Source organism: Eriocheir sinensis, chromosome 46 (genome assembly GCF_024679095.1).
Source record: "Eriocheir sinensis breed Jianghai 21 chromosome 46, ASM2467909v1, whole genome shotgun sequence".
NCBI lineage: Eukaryota > Metazoa > Arthropoda > Malacostraca > Decapoda > Varunidae > Eriocheir > Eriocheir sinensis.
In genome coordinates, this window is record NC_066554.1 from 10,018,616 (window position 1) to 10,040,998 (window position 22,383).

A 22,383-nucleotide genomic window follows, 5' to 3' on the forward strand; every position below is an offset into this window, starting at 1 on the left:
AAGACCCAAAATCAGTGGGATGGGGGAAGGAGGAAGGGGAGAATGGAGAGGGATGAGGAGGGGACAGGAAGAAAGGAAGGAAGGAAGGAAGGAAGGAAAAATTCAACCCGTCCACTACCATTCTCTCCCCTCCCATTCCCCTCCCCTCTCCCCTCTTTCCTCCCTCATCCCCTTCCCCTCCTTCCTCTCCCCTCCTAACGCATACGAGCTCGGTGTGGTAAAAGGAGGAAAGCAGGAGGAAAGAGGAGAGGGGACGGAGGGAGAGGCCAGTGTGTTACCTACCGAAAAGTGGATATTGCCTCAAGATATATCGAAGCCCGTTATTTATACCATCTCGCTATTGGGCTGTTTTTTCGTCCTTATCGGAATGTATCTATTTGTCCACCGCTATGGCTGTCTGTCTGTGTGTGTGTGCGTCTATTTGTGTATGTCTTCTGCTTGGTTGATATGTATACTTGTAGTTATATGTATGAGTATGTGTGTCCGTATGTGTTTATTCGTAAGTTTGTGGGTTTGTATGTGTCTCTATGTATCCGTGAATCTGTGTGTATGTCTGTTTGTCTGTATGTATATGTGTAGTTCTGTGTATGTGAATTCATCAATGTATATTCTATCTTTATCTACCAATATTTTCCCATCCTCGTCTCTTCCTGTCTATCTCTATCCATTTCTGATTATTAATTTATCTACCTATCTCTAAACAACTTATCTTTGCAACTCTCTCATCTCGTTTTACTCACCTTATTTTATGTATTCGCGTGTTCTTCCACTTCACCTAAAGCTTTATCTATCATTATTTTCCCATCTTCGTCTTCCTGTCTATTTCTATCCATCTCTGCTTATCAGTTTATCTACCTATCTCTAAACAACTTATCTCTGCAACTCTCTCATCTCATTTTACTCACTTTTTTTTATGTATTCGGCTATTCTTCTACCTCAACTAAAGCTTTATCTACCATTATTTTCCCATCTTCGTCTTCCTGTCTATCTCTATCCATCTCTGCTTATCAATTTATATACCTATCTCTAAACAACTTATCTCTGCAACTCTCTCATCTCCTTTTACTTCCCTTATTTTATGTATTCGCGTGTTCTTCCACTTCACCTAAAGCTTTATCTACCATTATTTTCCCATCTTCGTCTTCCTGTCTATCTCCATCCATTTCTGCTTATCAGTTTATCTACCTATCTCTAAACAACTTATCTCTGTAACTCTCATCTCCTTTTGTTCGCCTTTTTTTTCATGTATTCGCCTGTTTTTCCATTTCACTTAAAGCCTTATCTCCCTATCTGCTTACTAATATATCGGCGTGTATCTCTCCATCTAGGGTTTTTATCTCCTCATCCTATCTCTTGCTTCCATCCGCATCTATCGGCCTATTGATCTATTGAGCCAGCATCCCCACTACCACCACCTCCATCCACCACCACCACCTCCACCCACCACCCACCACCAACTTTCACTACCCTCACCACCCCCACTACCACTACCACCACCATCCCCACCACCTCCACCCACCACCACTTTCACTACCCTCCCCCCCCCTCCCCCCCACTACCACAACCCCCCCCCCGGCCTTAGTCAGCCAAAACAAGCACTCAGCGCCAACATAAATCTGATTACATCGCTTTATCGCTCGCAAAAAAAAAAAAAAAAAAGTTCGTGCATATAAAATGGCGTGTATTATTTTTAGTTTATTGTTATGGTCATTGCTGTTATTAATATTACTTGGTGTTATTTTTATTATCGTTACCACATTTATTAATAAGAAGATTTATTGCAGTTATAGCGGCGTTAGGAGGAGGAGGAGGAGGAGGAGGAGGATTAGAAGGAGGAGGAGGAGGAGGAGGCTCAAGTATTAACTGGAAAAGGAGTAAAATAACGGAGAAAGTATACCAAGAGGAAGTAAAAGAGGAGGAGGAGGAGGAGGAGGAGGAGGAGGAGGTGGTGGTGGTGGTGGTGGTGGTGGATAAGAAAGTGGAAAAGGAATAAAATAACAGAGAAAGTATACCAAGAGGAGGAGAAGAAGAAAAAGAAGAAGAAGAAGAAGGAAGAGGAGGAGGAGAAATAATAATAATAATAATAATAATAATAATAATAATAATAATAATAATAATAAAAATAATAATAATAATAATAATAATACGGGAATAGATGCAGAAATGAATAATAAAACACAAGTTAAGAAAAACATCAATAGAAATAAAATGTATCGTCACCGTGGTAATTGAATCTCGGCGTGGCCTCACCGCAGACTTTTCATTCGCTTCAGCTCGGCCTTCTGCTTCTCTTAACTTCCTTTCCTAACTTGCGCTTTTACATTCTATATTTCTACTCCTTCTTTCCTTCTTTCGTTGTTCTTTCTTTTTTTCTTTCGATTTTTCTCTTCTTTCATTCTTATTTTCCTTCATTTTGCTTCTTTCCTTCTTTCTTTCTCCTCCCTTCTTTTCCTACTTTACGCTTTTAAATTCTACATTTCTGCTCTACCTTTCCTTCTTTCTTTTATTCTTTCGATTTTTCTCCCTTTTCATTCTTATTTTCCTTCATTTTGCTTCTTTTCTTCTTTCTCTTCCCTTCTTTACGCTTTTACATTCTACGTTTCTACTCCTTCTTTCGTTCTTTCTTTTTTTCTTTCGATTTTTCTCTTCTTTCATTCTTATTTTCCTTCATTTTGCTTCTTTCCTTCTTTCTCTTCCCTTCTTTACGCTTTTACATTCTACATTCCTACTCTTTCTTTCCTTCTTTCGTTCTTCTTTCATTTTTCTTTCTCGAATTTTCTCCCTCCTTTCATTCTTATTTTCCTTCATTTTGCTTCTTTCCTTCTTTCTTTCTCCTGCCTTCCTTTTCTACCTTACGCTTTTACATTCTATAATCCTACTCTTTCTTTCCTTCTTTCTTTTGTTTCTTTCGATTTTTCTCCCTCCCCCTCCTCCTCCTCCTCCTCCTCCTCCTCATCATCATCATCATTGTCATTAATAACGCTTTTTTCTTTCTCTTTTTCTACCTCTCTCCTTGGGTCAATACAGCAGCCTTTCCTTACCTCAGGGCACTCTTTAAATGTTGAGAGAGAGAGAGAGGAGAGGAGAGGAGAGGAGAAGAGAAGAGAGGGAAGAGAGGGAAGAGAGGGAAGAGAAAGGAAGGGAAGGGAAGGGAAGGGAAGGGAAGGGAAGAGAAGAGAAGGAAAGGAAAGGAAAGGAAAGCAAAGCAAAGCAAAGCAGAGCAAAGCAGAGAGAGAGAGAGAGAGAGAGAGAGAGAGAGAGAGAGAGAGAGAGAGAGAGAGAGAGAGAGAGAGAGAGAGCGTACAATAAGTGCGATAATAGCCGATCTTACACCCACGAACCAACCCTCATTGCAGGTTGCACGAATTCATTGATTTATAGGAAGGTGAAAAGGAGTGAATTAATGAATGAATAGATGAGGGAAAGGATTATTGAATGAGTATATTAATGGTGGCGATTAATGAGAGCGGGGAGAGTAGTGAAGGGAGGAGGAGGAGGAGGAGGAGGTGATGATGATAATAAATGTGGTGGAAATTAGTTTGGTGGTGGTGGTGGTGGGGGTAGTGGTGGTGGTGGTGATGATGATGGGTGGTGTTCCTTCATAATTAGGATGACAGCGGTGATAAAGAGAATTAGTTAAAGTTAAATGGCATCATTCTTTTATGTCTTTTAGGGTCGTATTTTAAGACATATCGCGCCCAAGAACACTAATTTCACAAGGCTTTCGTAGGAGTTGTGGGCATTTCCAAGAGTAGTTTCATGACCCTGGCGGTAGTGTGACCCTTCTTCTGTACCGTGAACCTAGAAACACATATTTGACAAGGGTTTCGTAGGAATTGGGGGCATTTCCAGGAGTAGTTTCATGACCCTGGCGGTAGTGTGACCCTTCTTCTGTATCGTGAACCTAGAAACACATATTTGACAAGGCTTTCGTAGGAGCTGTGGGCATTTCCAAGAGTAGTTTCATGACCCTGGCGGTAGTGTGACCCTTCTTCTGTATCGTGAACCTAGAAACACATATTTGACAAGGCTTTCGTAGGAGTTGTGGGCATTTCCAAGAGTAGTTTCATGACCCTGGCGGTAGTGTGACCCTTCTTCTGTACCGTGAACCTAGAAACACATATTTGACAAAGCTTTCGTAGGAGTTGTGGGCATTTCCAGGAGTAGTTTCATGACCCTGGTGGTAGTGTGACCCTTCTTCTGTACCGTGAACCTAGAAACACATATTTGACAAGGCTTTCGTAGGAGTTGTGGGCATTTCCAAGAGTAGTTTCATGACCCTGGCGGTAGTGTGACCCTTCTTCTGTACCGTGAACCTAGAAACACATATTTGACAAGGGTTTCGTAGGAGTTGTGGGCATTTCCAGGAGTAGTTTCATGACCCTGGCGGTAGTGTGACCCTTCTTCTGTACCGTGAACCTAGAAACACATATTTGACAAGGCTTTCGTAGGAGTTGTGGGCATTTCCAGGAGTAGTTTCATGACCCTGGCGGTAGTTTGACCCTTCTTCTGTACCATGAACCTGTAGAAACACATATTAGAACCCGACTGACCCCCTCTTTGACCTTTAGAAATAGGTGATGTGAAAGGTGAGAGTATCTAATAATGCCGACCTTAAGCTCCCCGGAAGCGGTTCTTGTGGTAGCTCCGAGCTTATACTTACTCGGGTAGACTTTTTTATATTTTTTTTTTCACTGAGGCGTTTTCTTCGCAATATCTTTATTTTATGGAGGACACTGACAAAGAGCAAAGCGTAACAATGCCAACGACAACAGCAACACTAACAACAAAACTAAAACTCACAACACACCGCCCCCTTGAAGAAGACTACGGCTGGTATTGCAAGACATTTTCGCTTCTCCCATCAGCTGTTTCTAAAGGTCAAAGAGGGGCTCAATCAGGTTCTAATGAGTGTTTTTTTAGGCTCATGGTACAGAAGAAAGGTCAAACTACCACCAGGGTCATAAAACAACCCCTGGAAATGCCCACAACTCCTACGAAAGCCTTGTCAAATATGTGTTTTTTGGCGGCGAAATGTCTTTTAATACCGCCCTAAAAGTATATACCACAAAAAGAACGATAGAAATGAGTATCAGAAACGTATATTGATGCTTCCCCGTAGCAGTCGAATCTATACAGTGTTGCTGGGTCTCATATGGGGAAGGTTGGGTCACTGGGAGGCTTTGGGAAGTAGTCAGGGGTCAGAGGTCAGCGGGTATCGAAGCCAGATTAGGTTGGTATTCCAAGACGCTTCATTCTACCCTATCAACTATTTCCTACGGTCGTAAAGGAGGTTAATCGGGTTCTAATGAGTGTTTTTTCACGTTCTTGGTAGATAAGCTTTGTCAGACCACCGCCAGGGTCATACAACTACCAGTGGAAATCCCTACCGCTCCTACGAAAGCCTTGCCAAACGTGTGTGTGTGTGTGTGCGTTCTTGGGCGGCAAAATATTAATAATGACACGCGTTATAGTAAGGTTGTGTTCATGGTGATAGTGGAAGGCTTTTTACACGGCGGGATAGTGCCGTTATGGAGGAAGATGTCTGGTTGTGATCGTATATAGTGAAGGTGTCGAGTTGGTGGTGATGGACATGGTGGTGGTGATGGTGGTAGTGGTGGTAGTGGTGGAGATGTTATTAAGACGGTAGCAGCGGGGATCATGTTTCTTAATGGTCCCCCTAAGCGAGAAAAATGAGAAAAAAATCATCACTCAACAAACCATTTCATAATATATATCAAAGCATTGTGATCAGTTTATGCATCATCTATTTTGGGGGGTTTAAATCATGGCACAAATTTGGCCCGTCGCTGCTACACGGTTAAGCCACAGCTGCTACACGGTAAAGCCACAAATTTGGCCCGTCGCTGCTACACGGTAAAGCCACAAATTTGGCCCGTCGCTGCTACACGGTAAAGCCACAAATTTGGCCCGTCGCTGCTACACGGTAAAGACACAAATTTGGCCCGTCGCTGCTACACGGTAAAGACACAAATTTGGCCCGTCGCTGCTACCGGGTTAAAGGTAGTGGTGTTAATGGTGTTGGTGGTTGTAGTGGTGGTGGTGGTTGGTGGTTGTCGTAATGGTGATGGCGGTGTTGGTGGTCATGGTCATGGTGGTGGTGGTGGTGTAAGTTCAGTATAAAGGTAAATATAGGATTAAAGATTTTTGTCCTGAGCACCAGCTGGGTCTGAGGCAAGGCTGATGAATAACCTTCCTCCGGGTCTCTCTCCACCCCTCCACTCCACCCTTCCTTTCCTCCACCCCTCCACCCCCTCCTTCATACCTCACTCGGCAACCTCACTTCTCATGACTTCCTCCTCCTGTCCCGTCATCTCTCATTTCTAGTTCACGCTCCTCTCCTCTTCTCTTCTCTCTTCGCTTTCTCTTCTCTTCTTTCCCTTCTCTTCTTTCCCCTCTCCTCTTCTCTGTTTTTCAATCTTCTCTCTTCTCTTTCCTCTCCTCATCCTCTTCTCTAATCATCTCTTCTCCTCCATTGCCTCTCTCCTCTTCTCTCTTCTCCTTTCTCTTTTCTTCTTTCCCCTCTTCGCTCCTCTCCTCTGTTTTCCAATCTTCTCTCTTTCGTCTCCTCATCCTCTTCTCTAATCATCTCTTCTCCTTCATTGCCTCTCTTCTCTCTTCTGCTTTCTCTTCTCTTCTTTCCCCTCTTCTCTCCTCTCCTCTGTTTCCCAATCTCCTCTCTTCTCTTTCCTCTTCTCCATCATTACCTCTCCTCTCCTTTCCTCTTTTCCTCTCTCCTTTTCTCTCCTAACCTCTCCTCTCCTTGTATCTCCATCTCTCTTTTCCTCTGTTCTGTATTCCTCTCTTCTCTCCTCTCTTCTTCTCTCCCTTCTTTTAATTTCCTTTTCTTTCCTCTCGTCTTTCCCTTACCTCTTTTTTCCCCTCTCTCTTCCTCTTCTTTGATCCCTTATCCTCTTCTTTGCTCTGTTTTCCTTTCCTTTCCTTTCTTTTCCTTTCCTCTCTTCCTCTTCTCATCCCTTTCCTTTTCGTTATTTTTTCCTTTCCATTCATTTCCTCTCTTCATCGTTCCTAATCTCTCCTCTCTTCTCGCTTTTCCTCTCCCTTTTAATTCTCGTTCTCTCTCTCTCTTGTCTCTCTCTCGTTCTCTCTTCTCTCCATTATCCGTCATTTCCTTCATTCCCTTCTTTCCTCCCTCTGTTTTCCATCGTGACATATATTTGCTTACTTTGCTTCCATATTTTTCCTTTCTTTATTTGAGTTCATTTTTTTTTCTCTTTCGTTTAGTTTCTTTATACATTTTTTATCTTATCCGTTTATCTCTTCTTTTCTTTCTTCTTTCTTTTTTCTTTTTTGCTTGATTTTATTTTTCTCATTTCTTCTACTAACGTTCGTCTTTCCTTGTTTTATTATTATTATTATTATTATTATTATTATTATTATTATTCTCTCTCTCTCTCTCTCTCTCTCTCTCTCTCTCTCTCTCTCTCTCTCTCTCAAACTCTTGGATTCGAATAAGTGACGACAGAGAGAGAGAGAGAGAGAGAGAGAGAGAGAGAGAGAGCGGTTCAGATTTATCACAGTTTTCCAAAAGCTTCGTTTGTCTCCAATTTTATGAGAAAAGTGGACCAACTGCAGAGAGAGAGAGAGAGAGAGAGAGAGAGAGAGAGAGAGAGAGAGAGAGAGAGAGAGAGAGAGAGAGAGAGAGAGAACGAAGGCTGATACCTCTACATTAAATAATAATCACCCTTTTCCTCCTCCCCCTCCTCCTCCTCCTCCTCCTCTTCCTCCTTATAACACCTGCAGGAGAGAATGAGATTAAGGCAAGGAGGACAGGATGCAGGTGGGAGGGACGGAAGGAGGAGGAGGAGGAGGAGGAGGAGGAGGAGGAGGAGTGACAAGCAAGGAAAAAAAAAAGAAGGAATTAATTGCACAAGAGAGAGAAAAAAGAAAAGAAAAAAAAAGTAAATAAAAACAAGATAAAGCAAAGCGAAGAAAATACTTGACCACGTTGTTGTTGTTGTCTTTTGTTTTTAATGTTCTTACGTGTCGAGGAAATGAAAGTTTATGAAGGTGTGTGTGTGTGTGTGTGTGTGTGTGTGTGTGTGTGTGTGTGTGTGAGAGAGAGAGAGAGAGAGAGAGAGAGAGAGAGAGAGAGAGAGAGAGAGAGAGAGAGAGAGAGAATTACATAGATTTCATAAAAAATCAGACCACACAGACCCCATGGTCTAGACTAGGTGGTCTGTCCTTAAACCTAAGTGAATCTACACTAATTAGATGGCTCCAAAACGTTGCTTTTCTACTCTAGTTAATATTAAGTTGAAGGAAGTGACGGTCAAGCTTGTTTTTAAAGGAATCAATCGTGTTACACTGGACCACTGATGGTGGGAGCTTATTCCATTCTCGCACTACAACGTTGGTGAAGAAAATTTCGTGCAGTCTGAATTTACTTGTCTACATTTGAGTTTTATGCCATTGTTCCTCGTTCGCAAAGTGTCATCGATCATAAACAATTTTGTTCTGTCTACATTCGTGAAACCATTAAGTATTTTAAAACATTCGATCAGTTTTCCTCGGAGGCGACGTTTCTCAAGAGAGAACATGTTAAGGGTGGAAAGCCTTTCTTCGTAGGATTTGTTGCGCAAGGAAGGGATCATTTTTGTTGCCCGACGCTGAACACCTTCTAATTTAGCAATGTCCTTTGCATGGTGAGGAGACCAAAACTGTACCGCATATTCCAAGTGGGGTCTGACTAAACTATTGTAGAGCGGAAGTATTACATCTTTATTCTTGAATAAAAAGTTTCTTTTAATGAAGCCCAACATTCTGTTCGCTTTATTTGCTGCATCGATGCATTGATGTGAGAATTTGAGGTTTGACGCGATTTTGACCCCCAGGTCCTTAACGCATTGAACGCTTGTGAGTTTAACGCCGCGCATTTCGTAATCGAACTTCTTATTTCTTGTTCCAACTTGAAGGACCTGGCACTTGTCTACGTTAAAGGGCATCTCCCATCTATCCGACCAAGCTGAAATTTTGTGCAAATCCTCTTGGAGGCTTTGCCTGTCTTCGTCAGTGAGAACCGAGTTACCAATCTTTGTGTCGTCTGCAAATTTACTAATGCGATTATTGAGTCCAACATCCACGTCGTTGATGTAAATAATGAAGAGCACTGGGCCAAGAACCGAGCCCTGAGGGACGCCACTAGTGACCGGCGCCCACTCTGAGTTAAATCCGTCAATCACCACTCTTTGTTGTCTGTTGCTCAACCAATTCGCGATCCATTGGTGTACTTGACCGTCAATACCTATTTGCTTTAATTTGTAAAGTAATTTATGATGTGGGACTTTATCAAACGCTTATGGGACTTTATCAAACGCTTATGGGACTTTATCAAACGCTTTAGGACTTTATCAAACGCTTGAGAGAGAGAGAGAGAGAGAGAGAGAGAGAGAGAGAGAGAGAGAGAGAGAGAGAGAGAGAGAGAGAGAGAGAGAGAGAAGTCCCCCACTATTATCAATTTTCTTACCTCCTCCTCCTCCTCCTCCTCCTCCTCTTCCGCACCGAGGCCCACATAATGTTTCTCCAGGTGGAGTCTTGCCTCCACTTCCGCCTTAATTTCCTCCACTGTCTCTCCACTTCTTTTGGGGAGGACGTGCCCTGGAGAGAGAGAGAGAGAGAGAGAGAGAGAGAGAGTTTTCTTTCCTCCTTCCCTCCCCCTCTTATCTCTCTCTCTCTCTCTCTCTGTCCCTATAAGAACATGTCAGTCACAACAAGGTGGGATATTGAGGAAGGAAGGCCTCCTCCTCCTCCTCCTCCTCCTCCTCTGAACTTGCCATCGTTATGCTCTCTGGTCTTATTTGTTACGTCGCCATACATGAAGGGGATTCGAACCCTGACCCAGCACCGCCTTGTTTTTTTGCGCCACACTGCTGCCTTGACCCAGCGTTGCCAGATTATCGTACTTTATCTCTTTTTTTTCCGCCGATATATCTCTCTCTCACCCCTTTCTCATATCCTCTCTATCCAACGTTACCAGATTATCGTACTTTTTTTCCACCTATATCTCTCTCTCCCCTTTCTCATATCCTCTCTATCCAACGTTACCAGATTATCGTACTTTTTTTCCACCTATATCTCTCTCTCCCCTTTCTCATATCCTCTCTATCCAACGTTGCCAGATTATCGTACTTTATCTCTTTTTTTCCACCTATATCTCTCTCTCCCCTTTCTCATATCCTCTCTATCCAACGTTGCCAGATTATCGTACTTTATCTCTTTTTTCCACCTATATCTCTCTCTTACCCCTTTCTCATATCCTCTCTATCCAACGTTGCCAGATTATCGTACTTTATCTCTTTTTTCCACCTATATCTCTCACCCCTTTCTCATATCCTCTCTATCTAACGTTACCAGATTATCGTACAGATTATCGTACCTCTATCCAACGTTGCCAGATTGTCGTACTTTGCCTCTTATGTCTTCTGATTTCCGACCCAAAACTGCATTCATCACCCAAATAACTGCCTTCATATATGGTTATCGTTTAAATGGTTAATTATTAGTGCTTCTTGGTAAGAGTTATGGGCCAGAAACATGTAAATACGCGGCCCGTTTTTTTTAATATTTAACGATACCGTCTTTTGCTCCTGTTTTTTTCCCCCTTTACATTAGAAATTTTGGTGGTCACTGAATAGTCTTGTCCCTCCGTCCTTGTTTATTTCCTATATGTAAACTCTCATCTTTCTACTTAATTACGAGGCTTTTGTTGTTACTGTTATATATTTTGTTTTGTCAGTCTTGTCTTTTTGTAAGTGTATTTTTTTTGACGTTATTCCTCTCATGTTAGTGTTAGTAGTGTATGTTATGTTTCGTCTGTACTGTTTTCTTTCAGTTACTGTTGAGTGGAGGTCGATGAGGTGGAGGTGGTGGTGGAGGTATAAGGAGACAGATATAGATGGGGATTAAGGACTGGGATGTTGGTTAGGCGAATATATGGGTGTAGGCGTAGGTGGAGGTGGAAGGAGACATATATAGATGGGGATTAAGGACTGGGGTGTTGGTTAGGCGAATGTATGGGTGGAGGTGAAGATGGAGGTGTAAGGAGACATATATAGATTGGGGATTAGGGACTGGGGTGTTGGTTGGCCGAATGTATGGGTGGAGGTGGAGATGGAGGTGGAAGGAGACAGATATAGATTGGGATTAGGGACTGTGGTGTTGGTTGGCCGCATGTATGGGTGGAAGATATATGGTAGAGTTAGTGTATGTGGTGGGGGGGATGAAGGTGTGTGTATTATTGGGGGATGGGAAGTGTGGGGGAGGACTGGGGTGTGTGTGATGGTGGAGGGAGGTATGGGTTAGGGGATAGAGTGCGGTGGGGGAGGGGGGTATGGTGGGGGAGGGGAATCTGTGTTGGGGATGAGGGAGTGAGGTATTGGGGGTGGTTGGGGAGGGTGGTGGTGGGGATAGCTACGTTCAATACACACAGCTGTCTCCCCCCCACACGGCCCCTGCACCCCTCCCCCCACCTCACACCCCCTCCCCTCATCTCTCATCTCGCCTCCTCTCTCACCTCCCTCACCCCCTCTCACAATTCTCTCCTCCCCATTTCTCTCTCTCTCTCTCTCTCTCTCTCTGAACCCCCCCCCCCCTTCGTCGTATGGGCTCCGGGGTCACATCTGTGTTTGTTTTGATACCCCGTTAATTTGGCGGACAGTTTGGTGCTTACTCTCTATATTTTATTTTTATTTATTATTTGACGGTGAGTGAGGGAGACCGAGAGCTGAACGCAACACAGTGAGAGTGGAGGTTAAGAGGGAAAGATACAGTATGAAGAAAGAAGGAGTAAATTGACTGTTTGGTTTGGTTTATTTGTTTTGTTGACTTATATTTTACGCTTGTGGAGTGTCCTTTATTTTTTTGGTTGTGGGGGTGGGTGGGGTGGGGAGTGCGTGTCCTTGAGGTCAGTTTCTCTTGTTTTATTTTCTACTGTTAAATTTGTCTTTGTTCGTCGTATGTGTTTATTTTTTTGTTTTGGGTTCCTATTTCTCATCCCTCATTTTTTTTTTATTAATTCTCATGCTGATTTATAGTCCTTTTTTTATTTTTTATTGTTGTTGTTCTCATGTTATTCTCTTTCTTTTTAAAACTATTCTTACATCATCTTCATGGTATTTTTAATTTTACAACAAGAAGACAGCTCAAGGGCATATCAAAAAAGGAAACAATAATAATAAAAAAATAAAAAAAAAACCGCTTCTCGCTGCTCCTAAAAAGAATCCAAGGAGGTGGCCGAAAGAGAGGTCAATTTCGGGAGGAGGCTCTACACTTATGTTTTTCTACGTTCTTTTTTTCATTATGTCCCTCCCTTGTGCATTCCTTCCTATCATTGTATCTTTTTAGTTTCATGGTGCTACCTACACATGTATTAATAGTTGTATAATCACACTCTGTCCTGCCTGGGGGTTGGGATGGCATGTTCCTCCCTTCCCCCTTGTCGTTTACCTGCAACAATAAACTATCAATCAATCTTCATCCTGCTCTATGGACCTTAACACTCTTTATTTTGTAGTTCTCTTTCTCTCATTTTTCCTCCATTTTCCTGGTGCTGTTTACGTGTATACTTATTTTTGGCCCTGTACTCGCTTGGTGTGTTTATCTTATTCATTATGTCATCTTCATCCTGCTCAATGGACCTTAACACTCTTCTTTTTTGTAGTTCTCTTTCTCTCATTTTTCCTCTTTTTCCTGGTGATGTTTATTTGTATACTTATTTTTGGCCCTGCACTCGCTTGGTGTGTTTATCTTATTCATTATGTCATCTTCATCCTGCTCAATGGACCTTAACACTCTTCTTTTTTGTAGTTCTCTTTCTCTCATTTTTCCTCCATTTTCCTGGTGCTGTTTACGTGTATACTTATTTTTGGCCCTGCACTCGCTTGGTGTGTTTATAGACGTCACTTTAAGCCGAATTTACTGCGCTGGCCAATCCCGGGGTCTTGCGTGGTCCGCCGGCATTCATTAACCGCCAACTATTACCCGTGTTTTGATTTAGCGCGTCTCCCTATCGCCGTACCTCCAGCCTTTTTTACGACGCTTTACGCCACACGTCCCGCCGCCCTGCTCCGCGTTGGTCTTGTCTGGGCGTTGTGTGTGTGTGTGTGTGTGTGTTGCCGCTGTGTTGAGCTACCCGGCGCAAATCAGTGTTAAACCGTTTTTGTTACTCCCTCAGCGCCTGTTTTGTATTCTTTACCATAGTACTTATTTTATGTACTCATTTGTTGTTGTTGTTGGTGGTGATGGTGGGGGTGATGAGAGCTGTTTATTTTCCTTTCATCGCGTCGCTATTCGTGTATATTTTCCTTGGTATTTAAATCACTTAGTCGGTAGGTTGGTGGTGATGGTAGGTAGGCTCTCTCTCTCTCTGTCTCTCTCTCTCTCTCTGTCTCTCTCTCTCTCTCTCTCTCTCTCTCTCTCTCTCTCTCTCTCTCTCTCTCTCTCTCTCTCTCTCTCTCTCTCTCTCTCTCTCTCTCTCTCTCTCTCTCTCTCTCTCTCTCTCTCTCTCTCTCTCTCTCTCTCTCTCTCTCTCTCTCTCTCTCTCTCTCTCTCTCTCTCACACACACACACACACACACACACACACACACACACACACACACACACACACACACACCGCTCCCTCCCTCCCCCACTCCCCCGACACAGAGAAAAAAATAACGCATTCATATATTTCTCTTAAGTATGTACCTAGTATTTAAAATTCTATCCGGTCTAAACGCTCCCCCTCATTTTAAAGTTCAGTTGATGCGTAGGCCTCTGAGAATGAGTAGCGCCCCCCCCCCTCCCCCCCACCCCCTCTCTCTCGTTTCCGCTCAGCTATGCAATCCTCAACCAAGCATGTACACAGTCAACCTAGAAGGACACGTTACCTCAGGACGGGAAATGATATGGAAGCTTTAGTTAATACGTGTACCATTGATAGACCTTTCTTACACTTTTGCTTCTCGTCTCACACAATCTTTCCTTTCCTTTTCTCCTTTACCCTTTTATTGTCTCCTACGCCCCTGTTCTCTTTCCCTCATCCTCCCATCCCCCTTTTTCCTGACCCCATTTTCCTCCCCTGACCCTCCTTTTCCCTTCTTCCCTTACCTTATCCTGCCTATCTGTTTGTTTCCTCCTCTCCTTTCTTTCCCTCATCCTCCCATTGCCCTTTTTCCTGACCCCATTTTCCTCCCCTGACCTTCCTTTTCCCTTCTTCCCTTACCTTATCCTGCCTATCTGTTTGTTTCCTCCTCTCCTTTCTTTCCCTCATCCTCCCATTCCCCTTTTTCCTGACCCCATTTTCCTCCCCTGACCTTCCTTTTCCCTTCTTCCCTCTACCTTATCCTGCCTATCTGTTTGTTTCCTCCTCTCCTTTCTTTCCCTCATCCTCCCATTCCCCTTTTTCCTGACCCCATTTTCCTCCCCTGACCCTCCTTTTCCCTTCTTCCCTTACCTTTTCCTGCCTATCTGTTTGCTTCCTCCTCTCCTTTCTTTCCCTCATCCTCCCATTGCCCTTTTTCCTGACCCCATTTTCCTCCCCTGACCCTCCTTTTCCCTTCTTCCCTCTACCTTATCCTGCCTATCTGTTTGCTTTCTCCTCTCCTTGCTTTCCCTCCCCCTTCAGTTCTCTCTTTCCCCACCATTTCCTTTCCTCTTCTTCCCTCTACCTTTTCCCTACGTCTCTGCTCGCCTCCTTCCCCTCCCTCTTCCTTTCCCTGTCCTTTCATTCTCCCCTCCCTCCTTTTTCCCTCTTTGCTTCCCTCCTTCATCCCCTTTTTCCCCCTTACCCTTTCAGCTGCCGATACAAAGGCCTAGCTGGGAGAAATCTCTAGCCACCTGTGACATCAAGATCAAGATACCCCCGCTCCTCGTCCTCCTCCTCTACTTCCCCTCTCGCTTGATTCTCCCCTTCCCTCCTTCCCTCCTCTCCAACCCAGCCTCCCCACCCTCCGTTTTGCAGGATATAATGTTGCAGGGTTGAGTTGCTTTCAATTTTCGGGTGTTTTTGTTTCTTCTTTTATTATATTTTGTTTTCTATCTGATGGGAGGTCGACGCATCCAGGAAGGGGAATAGGAGAGGGGAGGAGGAGGAAGTGGAAGAGGAGGAGGATGAAAAAGTAAATGAAGGAGGTAAAGGAGGAAGAGGAAGACGTGAATGACAGAGACGAAGGAGGAAGAAGAGAACAAGATAAATAAGATGAGGGGTAATTGGAACAAAAAGATGATGATGGAATAAGGAGGAGGAGGAGGAGGAAAAATAATGAGTGATACGGAAGGAGGAGAAAGATTAAAAAGTGAATGACAGAGACGAAGGAGGAAGAAGAGAACAAGATAAATAAGATGAGGGGTAATTGGAACAAAAAGATGATGATGGAATAAGGAGGAGGAGGAGGAGGAGGAGGAAAAATAATGAGTGATACGGAAGGAGGAGAAAGATTAAAAAGTGAATTACAGAGACGAAGGGGGAAGGAGAGAACTAAAAAGAAGATGAGAGCTAAATGGAACAAAAAGATGATGATGGAATAAGGAGGAGGAGAAGGAGGAAGAGGAAAAATAATGAGTGATACGGAAGGAGGAGGAAGAGGAAAACCGAGAGGAAGAATAAAAATGTACAAGAGAAATGGAGAAAGGCGAGCAAACATTTGGAGGAAGAGGAGGAAGAGGACGAGAGGAGAAGGAGGAATAGAACGAGAAGGAAAATAAAGACAAAAAACAATAAAAAAAGAATGGAAAGGCAAATAGGGAATGAAGAAAAGGATGAAATAAGGATAAAGAACAGGAATAGGAAGAGGAGGAAAAGGGTGATTAGAAGAGTTAGGGGAGGAAGAGAAGAATGAGAGGAAGCGGAAGAAGAAGATGAAGTAAATACAGGAGGCAAAGAAGAAGGAGAAAGATGAGAAAAAAAGTTAGGAGAGGAAGAGAAGAATGATTGGAACCGAAAGAGGAAGAAGAAGAAGAAGTAAATAAAGGAGGAAAAGGAAAAAAGAAGAAGAAGTAAATAAAGGAGGAAAAGGAAAAAGTGAATGACAAACGAAAATGGAAAAAAAAGACAACAAAAAGAAGACAGGAGGGCAAAGGAGAACCGAAGGAAAGAATGAAGGAGAGGTAAAAACAAATTAAAATGAAGGAGGAGGAGGAGGAGGAGGAAGAGAAAAAAAGGTGAATGACAGACGAAAATGGAAAAAAAGAGGACAAAAAAGAAGATAGGAGGGCAAAGAAGAACCGAAGGAAAGAAAGAAGGAAAGATAAAAACTAATTAAGGTGAAATATCAGAAGGAGGAGGAGGAGGAGGAAGGAGGAAGGAGAAGGAACAACAGGAGGAGAAGAAGGACACCCTGAAGGAAGAGGAGGAGGAGGAAAAAGTGAATGACAGACGAAAATGGAAAAAAGAAAACAAAAAGAAAATGGGAGGGCAAAGAAGAACCGAATGGAAAGATAAAAACAAATTAAGGTGAAATATCAGAAGGAGGAGGAGGAGGAGGAGAAAGGAGGAAGGAGAAGGAACAACAGGAGGAGAAGAAGGACACCCTGAAGGAAGAGGAGGAGGAGGAGTAAGGAGAAGGAACAACAGGAGGAGAAGAAGGACACCCTGAAGGAAGAGGAGGAGGAGGAGGAGTAAGGAGAAGGAACAACAGGAGGAGAAGAAGGACACCCTGAAGGAAGAGGAGGAGGAGGAGGAGGAGGAGTAAGGAGAAGGAACAACAGGAGGAGAAGAAGGACACCCTGAAGGAAGAGGAGGAGGAGGAGGAGGAGGAGGTCAGCTTTAAGACGGACCCGGCCGGAGGAGGTTTGGGTAACACTTGGATGGCCGGGGACGCGCCTATGGCTACATTATATTTAGTCTTGAGGCTGGACCCCCCCCCCCCCCCGCCCTCCCCCCTTCTCCTTTTTATCCCTCGGTCTCTCAACTTTGTCGTGAATGCTTTTCGCCAGAGCTTTCAACGCGGTATTAGTATATATTATGTTATGCGACTTGTTTGCCTTTTTTTAATTCTACTCTTTGGACGGAGGTAGAAATGTTGGATTTTCACAAGGTTAAGTCTACATATTACGAACTCAAGTGCTGAATACCCTCATTATACATTATTCAGCATTCCTGTCGTGTTTACGGTCTGTTTAATGTGTTTGGCAGCGTTATCTTCCCATTCTTTCCAGTTACTTTTTATCTATCTTACTTTCTTTGTCATATCAGTGTATTTATTTATCTGGTTAGCGGCGTTATCTTTGCATTCTTTCCAGTTACTTTTTATCTATCTTACTTTCTTTGTCATATCAGTGTATTTATTTATCTGGTTAGCGGCGTTATCTTCCCATTCTTTCCAGTTACTTTTTATCTATCTTACTTTCTTTGTCATATCAGTGTATTTATTTATCTGGTTAGCGGCGTTATCTTTGCATTCTGTCCAGTTATTTTTATCTTTATTTCACACTCGGGTTAGCAAACGTTTGGGGCCCTTGTTACGAACGTTTGTTTCAAGGCCAGAGAGAGGCTACGTCGGGTTGTCATAAGTGTTTTGCTGTTACCATATTATCGTACTCAAAACATCGCATTCATCAGTTACAGTGCCCAAAACTTTCGTAGCCACACAGATAACGCGATTTTAGGTGAAGTTATCGTTAAAAGCGTTACTTGTTGATGTTTATTTCCTACAGCTGTGAGTCAAGTGCCGAAAAATGCGATGTGCTGAGTGGCTGAGTACGATAATTTGGTAACGCTGGCGCGGAAGCCTTGCAAAACTACCGCCAGGGACAGGAAGCCACCCACGGACAACGGTGCCAGATTGTCGTACTTAGCCTCTTTGTCGTACTTAGCCTCTTATATTTCCGATTTCCGACCCAAAAACGGTCTCCTGCACCCCAATAACCACATGTATTTATATTTACCGTTGAAAGGTTTAATTATTAATGTCGTTTTGCTTCGTTAAGTGTCTAAAAACGGTGAATACAATGGTGCTGGATACGATAATCTGGCACGCTGCCCATGGAAACTCCGGCAACCTGTGTGAGAGCCTTTTGCAATAGATGGGGCCAGTCTAATAGTCCAGTACAGCACGTTTGTAAGCTCCCCAACCAAGCACAAAACACGACGAAAATTCCTTGTCTAGTTTTTTATTTATTTATTTATTTATTTTTTTACAGCAGAGGAGTCAGTTCAAGGGCATAAAAAAAGGTAACAAATGTGAAGAAAAAACCCACTATACAAGGAATTTTCGTCGTTTTCGTGTTTGGTTGGGGAGCTTACAAACGTGCTGGACTGTAAGACTGACCCTAAGGAAACGTTGGAGGAGTTTGATAGCATGTTCCTTACTTTCTATGTCGTATTGTTTCTTTTTTCCTGTCCTGACGTGTCCCTCCCTCCCTCCCTCCCCAGAGCAAGGCGTGCGCTTCGGTCCTGCTCGAACAAGTGTGTCGCCAGCTCAACCTACTCGAGTCGGACTACTTCGGCCTCGAGTACACAGATGGGAACACCCGCTACTGGCTCGACCTGGAGAAGCCTATGAGTAGACAGGTACGTGCACACACACACACACACACACACAAAGAAATATAGCTTCCCACAAAGAAATATAGACTCTGGGTCGTATTAGGAGACATTTCGCCGCCCAAGAACACATATTTGACAAGGCTTTCGTAGGAGTTGTGGGCATTTCCAGGGGTACTTTTATGACCCTGGTGGTAGTCTGAGCCTTCTTCTGTACCGTGAACCTGAAGAAACACTCATTAGAACTCGACTGACCCCCTCTTTGACCTTTAGAAATAGCTGATGTGAGAAGCGAGAGTGCCTTCTAATACTAACCTAATGTAGTATCGGGGAAGAGTGTGCAGAGCTTCAAGGATAAGTTGGATAATTATAGAAACGGAGACGGGACCACACTAGCGTAAGCCCAGGCCCAGTAAAATTACAACTACGTAAATACACACACACACAGAGGGATGACCTGTTTACATGGAGCATTAGGAGTACAAGAGATCACAAAGGGAGACTAGATGGCTGGGGGATATCAATTAACATAGCTGTTCTCATAGATGCAATGACACCTGGAATGACGTCGAAAAACAGATCGCTTTAGCCAAAAATATTCATGAATCGCGAGTTAACCTTCATAAACTAAGGTCAATGACAAGATCTTACAGGTGTGGCTCGCTTCCTGTGTATCACCAGAAAAACATGAACCAAGTTAGAAAATCGTTGGTTGGGTGAAACTGTTAATTGTCCAAAGTTAATGAGATAGAGAAAGGTAGAACACTTGGAAAAAATATGTAATGTTATCAGAATGGTAATTTGTGTTCAGAGAAGGAGGCATCTCAAGGGCAGAGTGTTGAAACATGGTCATTTGAAGTTGGAAAAGTGTCTTGATACTCACCTAAAGCATTCAAGGGTAAATCTTAGGAATAGCGGCCTAGCGGGTGCACATTGGGTGATGGTAATTACAACACTTCCAGCACGTATGACGGGGTTTTGACAAGCGGACAGGCGTGTTTATGTCACAAGGGTGTATTTTTCCAGCTGGCCTCACGATTTCTTCCAAGTCGACGGGCGATGAGACTGCGAGCTCCGGGGTGAAGAAAGGGAAGAGCCGCGCGGAAAAATACACCATTGTGACATAAACACGCCTGTCCGCTTGTCAAAACCCCGTCGTGCCCTAAACGCACACCCGCTAGGAGCCGCTATTACTAAGATTTACCCATTCAAGTCATAGGAAGGCTGTTACAAAGTTTATCAAGGGAAGGATGAAATAATGAAGGTGCTGTATTTGGAATATAGGCAGCATAGGGCAAGCCAAAGTAGAAAGTTGTGTGCAGCATGAAGGGTGGAGGCATACAGTTAGAAAATGCAGAGGAGCAGTCAGCTGGAAAAGATTAATACATGATAGAAAGAGAAATGACACTGTAGCAGAATTTAGACTAAGGCAGAAAGCAATCAGTAAGAGAAGGGAAGCTGATGAAAAGAAACACCTTTGATTCTACTCTGCCTAACATAATTTATTAGCATATTAGCAAGTTGTTGATGTGCTATAAGGCAGGTCATCTCAATCACTCATTCTCTTGTTTCCAGGTGTGTCTGAGTCAGGTGGAGCCAGTGTTGCGGTTCTGCGTCAAGTTCTACACGCCCGACCCTGCCCAGCTTGAGGAGGAGTACACCCGCTACCTCTTTGCACTGCAGATCAAGCGGGATCTGGCCCATGGCTGCCTCCTCTGTAACGACAATACTGCCGCCCTCATGGCCTCCTACATCGTCCAAGGTGAATCACAAGGTGTCCTGAAAGTGCTGTGAGCTACTTGTATGATTTAACCCGGTAGCAGCGACGGGCCAAGTTTGTGGCTTTACCGTGTAGCAGCGACGGGCCAAATTTGTGGCTTTACTGTGTAGCAGCGACGGGCCAAATTTGTGCCATGATATAAACCCCCCAAAATAGATGATACATAATCTGATCACAAATGGTTTGATATGTATTATGAAATGGTTTGTGTGAGGGTGATTTTTTCTCATTTTTGTCATTTAGAGGGACCATTAAGAAACATGATACCTGCTGCTACCGGGTTAAATTGAATTGGTTAAACTGTACTTTATGTATCATTCTCAGAAAGCCTTTATTTGCTCTCTTTGAGAGCCCCCTCAAGGTTTAATGAAAACACAGATACCTGACTCCCACAAAATTACTTAGGACAACTGGCACACCTTGAGTGTTTAGGAACATGGCTATCATTAGAGCTTGCTGACCATGTTGTAATCTGTTTTATCAGAACTTCAAATTCATTAATGATAAATCAGTAATCCAGTAATGCATTTGTTCCCCAGCCGAGTGTGGCGACTTTGTTGAGGAAGACTACCCTGACCACCGCTACCTCTCCCTGTATAAGTTTGTGCCCTCCCAAGACCCTGAACTGGAGAGAAAGATTATGGAAAATCATAAAAAACACGTGTGAGTACCATATTCCTTTCTATATATTTTTGTTTACGGGGAATGGAAGGAAGAAAAAAGTAAATTATCTCTATTGTTATTAGGTAATTTATTGGTCTTCAAGTGATGGTTGACTTGTTTATATTTATAATGAAACACTGAGCAAAGTCAATTGGGATCAAGCCATATCAAGTATATTGTGATTGTTATAGAATTCTGTTGTGAATCTTCCTTGTAGGTTGTTGAAGGATGGCTTTGCAAAAACAAGAGACAGAGGAGGAGGGGGTCCTGCAATCTGTTCCCTTCTCCTATAATTCCTTCCCCTTCTGTCTCTCTCTGGCATATGACCACAGATGTTGCGCCAACTAAACGAAACTTTCCAACTTTTCTCCCTGCACAGGGGTATGACGCCTGCAGCAGCTGATCTTAACCTCCTGGAGACAGCAAGAAGATGTGAACTCTATGGAATCAAGATGCACCCAGCCAAGGTAAACAAATTTGCTTACAAAAAAATAAAGGAGGCTGAGTATACTTTCCAGTCCCCAACCTCAGCCCTCTATAAAAATAAATAAGTAAATATATAAAAATAGATGCAGATTGCCATCCCCTTGAGACTTTCCCTAGATCCTTTTTTGTTTATAAAAGCTCATGGCATTCATTAACCCGGTAGCAGCGACGGGCCAATTTTGTGGCTTTACCATGTAGCAGTGATGGGCCAAATTTGTGCCATGATATAAACCCCCCAAAATAGATGATACATAATCTGATCACAAATGCTTTGATGTATATTATGAAATGGTTTGTGTGAGGGGTGATTTTTTTCTCATTTTTCTCGCTTGGAGGGACCATTAAGAAACACGATCCCCACTGCTACCGGGTTAAATCTAAGACCTAACCAGCCCCCACTTTGCCTCTCTCCCAGCCTCCCTCCCTCCATCCCTCTCTTCAGGCTTCCTCACACTGTCTCCTCCAACTTTCCCTGCCTCTTTCTGTCACCCATTCAAACCTGATCATTCGCTAGATATTTCTCCGTCTTCCTCATGAATATTTATACTTTCTTCTGCTGCATCACTTCTACCCCAGGACAACGAGGGAGTGCCCCTGAACCTGGCTGTCGCACACATGGGGGTCTTAGTGTTCCAGAACTACACCAAGATCAACACATTCTCCTGGGCCAAAATACGAAAGCTTTCCTTCAAGAGAAAAAGATTCCTCACAAAACTCCACCCAGAGGGATATGTAAGTGTTCCCCATGTTCTATTAGTCATTATTTTTGCACTTTCTTCCTCTTATGATTTTGTCAGTTTTTTCTTTTCCTTTCTTCTCTTTATTTCCAACTAGGCATATATTTCTAAGATTATTGTTTCTCTCTCTCTCTCTCTCTCTCTCTCTCTCTCTCTCTCTCTCTCTCTCTCTCTCTCTCTCTCTCTCATTTTTGTCTTCATACCTGGTTAAG

At 43.3% G+C, this 22,383-nt stretch overlaps 1 protein-coding gene across 3 annotated transcripts in view; it reads left to right on the top strand.

The window, feature by feature from the left end:
- Positions 1-22,383, top strand: part of LOC126981086 (FERM, ARHGEF and pleckstrin domain-containing protein 1-like) — a 265,700-nt gene that overhangs the window by 202,326 nt on the left and 40,991 nt on the right. For all 3 annotated transcript variants that reach the window (XM_050831776.1, XM_050831778.1, XM_050831777.1), the window contains 5 exons: positions 18,395-18,532; positions 20,081-20,267; positions 20,825-20,948; positions 21,328-21,415; positions 22,011-22,166. In XM_050831776.1, coding sequence (XP_050687733.1) covers positions 18,395-18,532; positions 20,081-20,267; positions 20,825-20,948; positions 21,328-21,415; positions 22,011-22,166 — 693 coding nt within the window. The remainder of the gene's footprint in view (positions 1-18,394; positions 18,533-20,080; positions 20,268-20,824; positions 20,949-21,327; positions 21,416-22,010; positions 22,167-22,383) is intronic.